The sequence below is a fragment of the Dipodomys spectabilis genome, unplaced genomic scaffold, assembly GCF_019054845.1.
Source record: "Dipodomys spectabilis isolate Male_0828 unplaced genomic scaffold, ASM1905484v1 ptg000511l, whole genome shotgun sequence".
In the NCBI taxonomy this organism is placed as follows: domain Eukaryota; kingdom Metazoa; phylum Chordata; class Mammalia; order Rodentia; family Heteromyidae; genus Dipodomys; species Dipodomys spectabilis.
In genome coordinates this window covers 227,889-240,310 of record NW_024871188.1, presented here as the reverse complement: position 1 = coordinate 240,310, position 12,422 = coordinate 227,889, and the positions used below count along the sequence as shown (strand labels likewise).

Sequence of the window (12,422 nt, the reverse complement as noted above, 5' to 3'; positions counted from 1 at the left end):
CCTCTGCTAGGAGCAGTGATGGGTCCTAGGGCGGGCAGAGGGGAAGCTGAGGTTGCTGGGTGTGTGTGGGCTGCTCAGAGCTGGACCCTTGCGTATGCTCAGAGCATGGGGTGGAGGGTGGGTTCAGAAGGGAAAACGAGGGAGCTAGCCAAGCCATGCAGGTCCTCTTGACTATACAGGGCAGAATTGTTGCCTGATACCCTTGTTGGGATGACCACCGATGTCTCCAGATTTGGCCAGATGTTTCGTGGGCACTCGTCTTTGATCGAGAGCCGGCGGCTATCAGTGGCCCAGACACATTGGGCTCTGTGGTCCTCCATCCCCTCCCCCTCCCCTCCCCTCCCCCCTCCCCCACCCACCTGCAGCCCCTGACATGCACAGGACAAGCGTCCCCTGTGTCCACCTCTGCAGATGGAGGACGGCCACACTCTCTTCGATTATGACGTGCGCCTGAATGACACCATCCAGCTGCTGGTGCGGCAGAGCCTGGTGCTGCCGTCCAGCTCCAAGGAGAGAGACTCCGAGCTGTCAGACACCGACTCTGGCTGCTGCCTGGGCCAGAGCGAGTCTGACAAATCCTCCACCCACGGCGAGGCAGCGGGCGACAAGGATGCCCTGGACGAGACGGACCTGGGGCTGTACAAGGTAAGGCCCACGCGGCTGCCAGGAGGAGGCCTGAGGCCCGCCACCGGCCTGGCACACCAGGACAGGGGCACCCTGGGCACCATCTGTTTGGGCACCTGGGGTCTCCTGTGGTCCTGGGGGGCACTCATGGGTGGGTCTTGGCGGGGGGTCCTGGATCCCTGGTGACTGAAGCTAGGACCAGTGTCAGGGCCATGGGACCCACATAATGGTGGAACTTTCTAGAAGTTGCACAGGAAGGTCTGGGTTTCTAGCACCTCTGGACAATCTGGAAGCTGTGGCTGTGGCTGAATAGTGTCTGGCCGGGCCTGTGGCTCCTGTTTAACGAGGCACTGCTTCTCACCTAGGCAGGTCTCCTACCCCAGGCCCCCTGGACCGGGTTTGGGCACAACGTTGGCACAACTTGGGAGCCAGGTGGCCCGCAGAAACCCCCACGCCCCGCAGTGTGCATCACCCTGCAGCTGCCAGCCTATTGCGGGGGTCTGAGTTGGCATCCTTGCCTGAGGCCCAAACAAACCCTGCTGCCCCCACCCCTGCCTTGCTGCCCCCACCCCTGCCCCACTCTCCCCACGGTCCCAGGTTGAGTAAGCCTGCTCTTGCGTGCAGGTGAACGAGTACGTGGATGCCCGGGACACTAGCATGGGTGCGTGGTTTGAGGCGCAGGTGGTACAGGTGCTAAGGAAGGCTCCGGCCCAGGAGGAGCCCTGCAGCTCCGCGGCCACCCCGACCCTGGAGGAGCCCTGCAGCTCCGCGGCCATCCCGACCCTGGAGGAGGACATTGTGTACCGGGTGAAATATGACGAGTGAGTGCCCTGTGTGGTGGGGCGGGGCCCAGCGGGGTGATCACACCGGGGGCTTTCCGTGAGTGACCAGGGTGGACGCAGGGGCTCCTCCTCCCCTCGCTCCTTCTTCCCTCTGTGCTCATTATGGGATCCTCTGGGACCGTGCCTTCTTCTCCCTCCCGGCTGCTCCCTGCGTCCCAGGCCCCAGCTGGGGACAGGAATGGCGCGTCTGCCCTCAGGGATGGTGTCTGGTCTGCTCAGGCTGCCTCTGCCCCGGGTCAGGTCAGGTTTTAATCCATACACCTGTGTTCTTAGGTTTTGCCCACTGGAGGCCCAAGGATAAGGTGTTGGCCAGGGGGGACCTGTGCGGTCCTGACTCAATTACAGCTGTCAGCTCTGCCACCTCTCCCCGCTCCCCAGTCTTCCCCTCTTTCCTCTCCTCTCTTCCCTTCCCTCCATTTCTTCTCTCTCTTCCCCTTTCGCCCCCTCTCCCTCCCTCTCTTCTTCTCTCTGTCTCTCTCTTCCTTTCTCTCCTGGGATTTGAACTCAGGGCCCTGTGCTTGCTAGACAGACTCCCTACCACGGAGCCACACCTGCAGCCTCTTTTAATTGCATTAATTATTATTTTGTTTGATGCTGGGCCTAGGGCTTGAATCCAGGGTCTGGGCGCTGTCCCTGAGCTTTTTCACTCAAGACTAGCATTCTACCACTTCCAGCCATAGTGCCACTTCATTGGAGATAAGATTCATGGAATTTTCTGCCTGGGCTGGCTTTGAATGGTGATCCTCAGATCTCAGCCTCCTGAGTAGCTAGGATGACAGGCATGAGCCACAGTGCCTGTTGCCTTTTTCTTTTTTGCCGGTCCTAGGGCTTGAACTCTGGGCTTGGGCGCTGTCCCTCAGCTCTTCAGCTCAAGGCGAGCGCTCTGACGCTTGAGCCACAGTGCCACTTCCAGTTTTCTAGTGGTTTATTGGAGATAAGAGTCTCATGGACTTTCCTGCCCAGGTGGGTTTGAACTGTGATCCTCAGATCTCAGCCTCCGAGGATTACAGGCATGAGCCACGGGAACCCGGCGTCTTTTTCTTTTATAAGTCATCTATCTTTTTTTTTTTCTTTTTTGTCAGTAGTGGGACTGAACTCTGGGCCTGGGCACTGTCACTGAGTTCTGTTTATGTGGTGCTGAGGAATCAAACCCAGGGCCTCCTGTATGCGAGACAATCACTCTACCACTGAGCCAAATTCCCAGCCCCAAATCATCTATCTTTTATGCCTGACCAGTCCTGGACTTGGGACTCTCCTATTTATGCATTTCTCTAGGGTGTGGTCAGGAGATGGGGTGTGGCTAAGTTGGTGGGGGTGGGCCCAGGCCATACATAGAGCATCTCATCTCCCTGGCAAGTGGGAGTCCCTGACTTCTGATCACAGTACTGCCAAAAAGCCAGTGTCATGAAGTGGGTCGTTTATGAATATGGGAATTGTTTCTCTCTGGTTTGTGTTGGCTGTAGGTTCATGGTCAGACTGTTGGCAGGCTAGCCTCCTCTGCCAGGTCTGGGGCTGGGGCGGGGGCAGGGGGGGTGGGATATTAGGGGGGTTGGGGAGGGAACCTGCCTTGGTGGTCGCTGTAATTTTTTGTGCTTTCTGGAAGTTGTGGCCCTTCTTCCTTCCTCTCCTCCTCTTTTTCCTCTTTCTTTCCCTTCTCCCTCCCTTCTCTTCTCTCTTCTCTCCTCCCTCTTCCTCCTCTCTTCTTCCCCTCTCTCTTCCCCTCCTCCCTTCCTCCTTTCCTCTCTCCTTCCCTCTCTTTCACCTGCCTTCATCTTCCTGTGATGTTGGCCCTTCTGTCCCGTTTTATAAAGACTCCCATCTTGAAGTCTGCTCCAGGACCCCATATCCAAAAGAGGTCACATCCTGGGAAGATGTGCACAGCCTGCTCCCCTCCCTCACCTGTGACCTGTGCTCAGCGCGAGTGCGCTAGGGAGGTCATCAGGGGTGGGGTCATTACCCACTGAAGAGAACCTGTGTGGCAGCTCTCGGGCTTAGACCAAGGCTTTCCTGCAGCTACCCAGAGAACGGCGTGGTGACCATGAACTCCAGGGATGTCCGAGCGCGTGCCCGCACCATCCTCCCGTGGCAGGATCTGGAGGTGGGTCAGGTGGTCATGCTCAACTACAACCCTGACCACCCCAAGGAGCGGGGCTTCTGGTACGACGCGGAGATTGTCAGGAAGCGCGAGACCCGGACGGCACGCGAGCTCTATGCCCACGTCATGCTGGGGTGAGCCCTTCCCGCCCTGTCCCCAGCCATGTACCGGCCCACAGGTCCACAGACGGCTCTCTGGAGGCTTCCTATCTGTCCCCACGTTGTTGTCCAAGCTGTTGGAAGGGTACAGGAGGGTGTGAGGGTCAGGAGCCCTCCTGCAGGTCACGGGAGTGCAAAGCGGGCTGTTGGGGTGCGGTGAGACCCAGCACTGAGCCAAGCCCCAGCTGTGAGCTGTGGTCTGCCTGGTCATCACTGTCCTGTTTTGTTTCTTTTTTTTTTTTTTTTTTTTTGTCGGCCGTGGGGCTTGAACTCTGGGCCTGGGCGCTGTCCCTCAGCTCTTCAGCTCAAGGTGAGCGCTCTACCACTTGAGCTACAGCGCCACTTCCGGTTTTCTGGTGGTTTATTGGAGATAGGAGTCTCACAGTCTCTCCTGCCCGGGCTGGCTTTGAACCGCGATCCTCAGATCTCAGCCTCCTGAGTAGCTAGGATTACAGGCATGAGCCACCAGCGCCCAGCTTGTCCTGTTTTGTTTCTGAGATGGCGTCTCACTGTGTGGTCCAGTCTGGCCTCAGACTCTCAGGGTCAAGCCAGTCCTGCCTCAGCCTTCCATGTGCCGTCATGCGAGCCCTGTTCCATTCATTGACTGCTGATCTTTTGCTTCTTTCAGCTTGCTCCTTTCTAATACAGGAAGTTTCTGAATTTGAGACATTTCCTCTGTGTGTGTGTGTGTGTACATGTGTACATGTGTACTTGGGGATTTGATTTCAGGGTCTTGAGTTTACTAGGTGGTACTATACTATTTGAGCTTCCCTCCCTCCCTCCCTCCCTCCCTCCCTCCCTCCCTCCCTTCCTTCCTTCCCTCCCCATCTTTTTTTTTTTCTGTCAGTCATGGGGCTTGAACTCAGGGCGTGGGCTCTGTCCCTGAGTCCTTTTGCTCAGGGCTACCACTGTACCACTTTTAGCCACTTTTGGTTTTCTGGTGGTTAATTGGAGGTAAGAGTCTCATGCCCAGGCTAGCTTTGAACTGTGATCCTCATATCTCAGCCTTCTGAGTAGCTAGGATTATAGGCGTGAGCCCGCTTGCATGTTTTTTTTTTTTGCTTTTAAACTAGGGTAAAGACATGTTTAATAGCACATCATAATCAACCCAATTTTGCTAAGCACATTAACAAAAAAAATATGTGTGTGTCCCACACTTTAGGACCTCTTGGCTTGCTTCTGAAGTCACCCTTTTGGTATCTTTGTGGGAAAGCATTCTATTATTGAGAAGATGGCCATTAGAAATTTCTTCAAGGAAAATTACAAAATAGTACCCAGAGAATTACTGAAAAATACATTTAGTTAGTAATTATATCCACAACAAGCTCCTCTTTTTCTAAAAAGGTCTTGGCATTTGTGCTCAGACTAGAGTGGACTGTGATCCTTTTTTGTTTTTGTTTTTGTGTTTTTGGTCGGTCGTGGGGTTTGAACTCTGGGCTTGGGCGCTGTCCTTGCACTCTTTAGCTCAAGGCAAGCTCTCTACCACTTGAGCCACAGCACCACTTCCAGTTTTCTAGTGGTTTATTGGAGATAAGAGTCTCACAGACTTTCCTGCTTGGGCTGGCTTTGAACCGTGATCCTCTGAGTAGCTAGGATTACAGGTGTGAGCCACCGGCACCTGGCCCTTTTTTTTTTTTTTTTTTTGCCAGTACTATGGCTGGAACTCAGGGCCTGGGTACTGTCTCTAAGCTTCATTTGTTCAAGGCTAGCACTCTACCACTTGAGCCACAGCGCCACTTCCAGCTTTTTTTGTTTATGTGGCACTGAGGAATCAAACCCAGGGCTTCGTGCATGCTAGGCAAGCAATTTACCACTAGGCCACATTCCCAGCCCGCTGTGATCCTTCTAACTTAGGGACTCATAAAGCTAGGATAACAGGTACATGTCACTCTACCCATGTTTTTACTGATTGACATAGGGTCTTGAGAAACTTGTCCTGGCTAGCTTGAACTGTGAGCCTCTGGATCTCAGCCTCTCAAGTAGCTGGAATGATAGGTGTGAGGCTGTTTTCTTTTATCTAATGCAGGCATTACATGATACAGGTTTCTCTCTCAGCTCTGCTTTGACATGTTTTTTTTTTGTTGTTGTTGCCTGAGTACTGCCCCTAAGTTCTTCAGCTCAAGGCTAGCGCTCTACCACTTGAGCTACCTCGCCACTTCTGGTTTTCTGGTGGTTCATTGGAGATAAGAGTCTCACAGACTTTCTTGCCCAGGCTGGCTTTGAACCGAGATCCTCAGATCTCAGCCTCCTGAGTAGCTAGCTGGTGTGAGCCACCAGCACCTGGCTTGGCATGTATTTTGTTGTTTTGTGTGTAGGATTTGGCAGTCTTGAGGCTTGGACTCAGAGCCTGGTCACTGTCCTTGAGCTTTGGTCTCAAGGCTGGTGCTCTCCTGCTTGAGTCACTGCTCTACTTCTGGCTTTTTGGTGGATAACTGGAGAGAGGAGTCTCATGGACTTTTCTGCCTGGGCTGGCTTCAAACCATGATCCTCAGATCTCAGTCCCCTGAGTAGTTCAGATGGTAGGCATGAGCCACCAGTGCCCAGTTAAGTTTCATATTGAAACATTTCCTTTGAGACTTCATTTTGTCTTTTTTTTCCAGTCTTTATCTGACTGTACTGTAGTTAGCTGTGATCTCAGCTACCTGATAGCTGGATCATGGTGAAGGGTGCATTGGTAGCAGGTGCAGCTGGGTGGTATGGCTCAAGAAGAACCAGGTCTGCCATGAGCAGGACTGATCTTCTGATTGGCCAGTAGCAACCAAAGCCTTGTAAGAAGTCCTGGCCACATCCATAGAGTAGTAGTCTGTCCCTGCTCTCAGCTTTGGGATCCCCAGGCTGTGATGCATGGTGCCTGGACATTATGATTATTCTGGTGCCTGGGTCTCAATGTCTGTTGTTTATACTGGGAGCTGGGCTTGACACCCTCAGGGCCTCTCATTTACACCCAGTTTGATTGCTCATGGCTAGCACTCTACTACATAAGCCACACCTCCAGTGTGGTCATGGAGTCTGGTGGACCTTTTTACTCAGTTGGCTTTGAACCAGATCCCAGATTATTATTTTTCTTTTTTTTTTTGGTCGGTCGTGGGGCTTGAACTCTGGGCCTGGGCGCTGTCCCTCAGCTCTTCAGCTCAAGGCGAGCACTCTACCACTTGAGCTACAGCGCCACTTCCGGTTTTCTGGTGGTTTATTGGAACTAAGAGTCTCATGAACTTACCTGCCTGGGCTGGCTTTGAACCGAGATCCTCAGATCTCAGCCTCCTGAATAGCTAGGATTACAGGCATGAGCCACCAGCGCCCGGCTAGATCCCAGATTCTTGAGTATCTGGGATTACAGGCAGGAGCATGAGCATGGGCACCCATGTTGAAGTGATACTTGGTATATACTGGCTTACAGGAACCCCATTCCATGTGTGTATGTGTTTGGGTGTAGACATGGGGCAGTTCACCCACGTGAGCAGGGCTCATCTGTGGTAGATGGGACTTAACTGAACCTACAGGAAAATTGTGAATCTTTTATGTTTTTTGGTTTGCTCATGTTTGTGGTGGCACTAGGGTTTTGAACTCAAGACCTAGGATTTGCTGGGCAGGTACTGTCACTTGAGGTATTATTCCTAATCCTTTTTTTGCTTTCCTGCTTCGTTTTCAAATCGAGTATCATTCTTGTTCTCATGAGCATGAACCAAGATGCTCCTATTTTTTGCCTCCGCATAGCTAAGATGTTAGGTGTGCACACCCATGTCCAGCTTTTATCGGTCGAGATGGCAGGGGGCTCTCACTAACTTTTTGACCAGGCTGGCCTAGAACCTTGATCCTCCCATCTCAGCTTCCCAAGTAGCTGGGATTCCAGGTGTTTGCCACTGTGCCCAGCTCATTTGTGCGTTCCTGCAGTTGAATCTGGTATATGGCCTTGCGTGTTCCCTGGTTTTGGCCAGGTCTGTCGTTCGCAGCACATTTGGAAGCTGTGGTTTTCGCCGTTTTGCCTGGAGTGTCTAGGTTGGCAGGACTTTGCTTGGCCAGACAGTCACCAGGCTGAGCTCAGCCCTTGGGGCCTTCTGCCTGGCCCCTGCCCCTCAGCAGTGATCTGTGCTGCTCTGCCACGGGGCTGAGCAGCTAGCATGTTCTAATGTTCCAGAACATTCTCCCATAGGGACAACTCTCTCAACGACTGTCGGATCGTGTTTGTGGATGAAGTCTTCAAGATTGAGCGCCCCGGCGAAGGAAGCCCCATGGTGGATAACCCTTTGCGACGTGAGTCCTCCAGCCAGCCCCCTGACCCTGGGCCTTCTGCTATGGGGTCCCCCCCCATCCTGGGTGGCATGGCTGACCGAGCCCTCCTGTGCCCAGGGAAGAGCGGCCCGTCCTGCAAGTACTGCAAGGATGACCCCAACAAGCTGTGCCGCGTGTGCGCCTGCCACCTCTGCGGGGGCCGCGAGGCGCCCGAGAAGCAGCTGCTGTGCGACGAGTGTGACATGGCCTACCACCTGTACTGCCTGTGCCCGCCCCTCAGCAGCGTGCCCACCGAGGCCGAGTGGTGAGGGAGGGGCCTGCCCCCCCCCCCCGGGGCGGGGCACACGTGGAGGGCAGCGGAGGGAGGACCTCCCCGTGGCCAGTGCCATCACTCGCAGTGGACATGGTGGAAGGTTGCTTTGGGTTCAGTTGTGACCTGGGGGGGGGGACAGGGGAGGGGCGCCTGTCACAGTCTCTTCCCCCCCCCACTGCCCCTGCCTCCCACTTTGTGGAGATAGGGAAACCGAGTCATGGATGGGAGCCTGTGCACGTTGTGCGTGGCCCCTGTGGGTAGGGCCTGGGGTCCTTGGCAGTTGAACGGCAAGGAGAGCCCCCCCGTCCCATGCGCGTCACGGCTGGTGGCCCGGGGTCCCCATTTGAAAGCCTGCTGTGTGGCCACAGGTTCTGGACTGCACGGAGTGAGCGGTGCTGGGTGACCGCTGTGTCTGGGCCTGTGGGCAGAATGACGTGTGACTCACCCACCCTTTGTCCTTGCAGGTACTGTCCCGAGTGCCGGAACGACGCCAGCGAGGTGGTGCTGGCAGGAGAGCGGCTGCGAGAGAGCAAGAAGAAGGCCAAGATGGCGTCCGCAACCTCGTCCTCCCAGCGGGACTGGGGCAAGGTGGGGGCGTTCCCCGCCCCTCCCCTGCCTCTGCTCTCCCTGCGTCTGCTTCCCCTGCCCCTGCCCTCTGCTCCCCGTCCCCTGCTCCCTTGCTTGTGTTCCTCTGCCCCTGCGCTCCGTGCTCCCTGCCTGTGCTCCCCCTGCTCCCCATGCTCTGCTGCCTGTGCTCACCTGCTGTCCTCTGCGCACAGGGCATGGCGTGTGTTGGCCGCACGAAGGAGTGCACCATCGTCCCCTCCAACCACTATGGACCCATCCCCGGCATCCCCGTGGGCACCATGTGGCGGTTCCGTGTCCAGGTACCCGTGGCTGCATGGGCACCGCCTCCTAGCAGCCGAGCAGAGGGTAGAGGCTGGAGCCTGTGGGCCTGGGCTGGCACGGGAGGGTGCAGGCAGGCTGGAGGTCACCAGGGACAGAAACAGCGGGTCCTGAGCGCTCGCCCAGGCTGGGGAGACTTTCATGGAAGTCCTCCACAGCCAAGATCAGCCCCGTGGTGATAGACCTGCCCTGGGTCAGGTACCGGGGAGGAGATGCCGGAGACCTATATACAGGGGTACAGCATCATCTGGTTTGTTGAGCTGCCCAGGGCCTCCCAGGTGTAGTGTGGGTCCCCTGGTGTAGGATTGGTCATGGGGAAGCCTGGACACGTCATGGAGTGGCCAAGGCCTGACCTTTGTCTCCTGGGGTGCTGGCAGGTCAGCGAATCCGGGGTCCACCGGCCTCATGTGGCGGGGATCCACGGCCGCAGTAACGACGGGGCATACTCCTTGGTCCTGGCTGGCGGCTACGAGGACGATGTGGTGAGTGTGTGGGGGATGGCTTCCTCTTTAAAGTTGTGGCAAGACACCCAGGACACGAAGTACGCCATCACAGCCATTTCTTTGTGTGGTACTAGGAATGAGCTTGGCCTTGGTGTTTGTCAGGTAGGCATTTCCACGTGAGTCATGTCCCCAGCCCTATTTAAGGCTGGTTGTTTTTCCTGTCCAAGCCTGCCCCTAGATTGTGTGTGTGTGTGTGTGTGTGTGTGTGTGTGTGCGCGCGTGCGCATATATATATACGTGCATATATATGTGTATATATATTTGTGTCTGTGTGTGTGTGTTGGTCCTAGGGCTTGAACTCAGGGCCTGGGCATTGTCTCTTGAGCTTTTTTACTCAAGGCTGATGCTCTACTATTTTTTTTTTTTTTTTGGGTCCGGTCATGGGGCCTGAACTCTGGGCCTGGGCACTGTCCCTCAGCTCTTCAGCTCAAAGTTAGCGCTCTACCACTTGAGCCACAGCGCCACTTCCGGCTTTTTTCTTTTTGCTTATGTGGTGCTGAGGAATCGAACCCAGGGCCTCTGGCATGCAAGGCAAGTGTTCTACCACTGAGCCACCTTCCCAGCCCCCTGATGCTCTACTATTTGAGCCACAGCTTTACTTCTGTTTTTTGGTGGTTAATTGGAGATAAGAGTCTCATGGACGTTCTTGCTTGGGCTAGCGTTGAGCCATAATTTTCAGATCTCAGACTCCCCAGTAGCTGGGATTATAGGCATGAGCCATTGGTGTCCAAAGCAACCATCAATTTCATGGACTCCCCCCACCTCCCCAGAGAGACTTTTTTTTCTGCCTGCATCTCCTCTGCCCCAGCTTCCCTAGAGTTATAGGTGTGAGCTACTAGTGCCCAGTCAATCTACTTATTTTTTACTTCCTCCAGAAGCTGAGATATCAGGTGTGTGCCACAGCTCCCAGCTACTGTTATGATAGGGTCTCTGAAACTTTTCTGCCCAGGCCTTGAACCCCCTCATCCTCCAGATCTCAGCCTCTGAGTAGCTAGGATTACAGGGTGAGCACCATTGCCTGGCTCACTTCTGCCTCTTGTCTGTCCTAGGACCATGGGAATTTTTTCACATACACAGGGAGTGGAGGGCGAGACCTTTCTGGTAACAAGCGGACTGCAGAACAGTCATGTGACCAGAAACTCACCAACACCAACAGGTTTGTGGAGAACACATTTCTTTCTCTGTCCGTCCTTGTCTGTCCTGTGCTTGGTTTTGGTCTTGGCATGATGGCCAGTGAGTGAGAGTAGATGTTGGATATTTATTTACTTAACGCAGTTCTGAGGATTGAACTCAATGTGATTGCTAGGTTGGTTCAATCCTGCTAGGCCACACCTTCAACCTCTTGTCTATTTGCTGAGGGCCTCTGTTATCTAGGGGAACCAAAGCAAATGTCTTGTCCAAGGCCACAGGGGTTTTTTGGCTTCCATTGACTGCAACTATGGGGTTCTGCCATCCTAGCGCAAAAGCAGCCATGGGCCCTGAGGGGATGAGCAGGCTGGCTTTGGATTAGTGAATCAGGAAGTAAGCTGAAATTCACCCTGTTTTACCTGCGGGGAATGGATTTTTTTTTTTTTTGGTGGATATACTGGCGCTTGAACTCAGGGCCTGGGTGCTGTTCCTGAGCTTTTGTGCTCAACGCTGGTACTCTTACCACTTTGAGCTACAGCTCCACTTAGTTTCCTGGTGGTTAATTGGCGATGAGTCTTGCAGACTTTACTGCCTGGACTGGCCTTGAACCGTGGTCCTTCTATCTCAGCCTCCTGAGAAGCTAGGTTTACAGGTGTGAGCCACCAGAGCCCGACTATTTGCCTTCTTCTCATCAGGAACCCCAAATGCAGTGGAATCCTATTTGGTCCCCATTCCTCCCTCTAAGATCTGTTACCACAGAGGGCCACGTGAGGCCATTGTACCTCTCTTTAGGGGAGACAACATTCCAACCTGGGGGCCCGACTCTCTCCACAGGGCCTTGGCGCTCAACTGCTCGGCGCCCATTGATGATGTAAAAGGGGCGGAGTCCAAGGACTGGCGGTCAGGGAAGCCTGTCCGGGTGGTCCGGAACATGAAGGGTGGAAAGCATAGCAAGTACGCCCCAGCTGAGGGAAATCGCTATGACGGCATCTACAAGGTGAGCCTGGGCCCTGCCCTCTGCACCCCTGGGCCCTGCCCTCTGCACCCCTGGGCCCTGCGTGATGCTCTCTGTCCCTGCCACAGGTGGTGAAGTACTGGCCCGAGAAGGGCAAGTCTGGCTTCCTGGTGTGGCGGTACCTGCTGCGGAGGGATGACAGTGAGCCTGGGCCCTGGACCAAGCAGGGAAAGGACCGAATCAAGAAGCTGGGGCTCACCATGCAGGTGCGTGCAAGCCCCAGAGCACCCCCGCCTGTGATATGTGTCAGGGCTCCCCAGGAGGGCTGTGGAGTGTGGGGGTTGGTACTTAGGCACACAAGGCCTCAGAGGCCCAAGGTTCTCCTGGGTCCCTGTCCTTCAGCACGACCTTCCAGGACCCCAGAAAGTAGCACTTGGGCCTTGGCCAGGGGCTGTGTAGTGAGCAGCTGATGTTCTTGTCTGTGTCCCTGTCGTAGGGGGAGTCAAGCCTGGTTAGCTGTGTTTGTGGAGAGTTTGAAATCTGGTCTTTCTCTAGCTTGCCCCCACCTTCTCTGCCTTATAATTAATTCTTTGTTACGAGGCTTTGAACTCCTCTACTTGGTGTACCTACCACTTGAGCCAAGCCTCCAGCCTGGCATTTTGCTAGTT

At 54.8% G+C, this 12,422-nt stretch overlaps 1 protein-coding gene across 4 annotated transcripts in view; it reads left to right on the top strand.

Annotated features, from left to right (window-relative positions):
• Uhrf1 (ubiquitin like with PHD and ring finger domains 1) overlaps positions 1–12,422 on the top strand; it is a 29,081-nt gene that overhangs the window by 11,653 nt on the left and 5,006 nt on the right. For 2 of the 4 annotated variants that reach the window (XM_042669926.1, XM_042669927.1), the window contains exons 3-12: positions 412–645; positions 1,249–1,445; positions 3,480–3,695; positions 7,870–8,253; positions 8,727–8,850; positions 9,042–9,149; positions 9,546–9,650; positions 10,721–10,827; positions 11,634–11,796; positions 11,883–12,020. In XM_042669926.1, the coding sequence (XP_042525860.1) occupies positions 412–645; positions 1,249–1,445; positions 3,480–3,695; positions 7,870–8,253; positions 8,727–8,850; positions 9,042–9,149; positions 9,546–9,650; positions 10,721–10,827; positions 11,634–11,796; positions 11,883–12,020 (1,776 nt within the window). Of the gene's footprint in view, positions 1–411; positions 646–1,248; positions 1,446–3,479; positions 3,696–7,869; positions 8,254–8,726; positions 8,851–9,041; positions 9,150–9,545; positions 9,657–10,720; positions 10,828–11,633; positions 11,797–11,882; positions 12,021–12,422 lie in introns of all 4 variants that reach the window. The other 2 variants (XM_042669930.1, XM_042669929.1) reach the window with 2 other exon arrangements.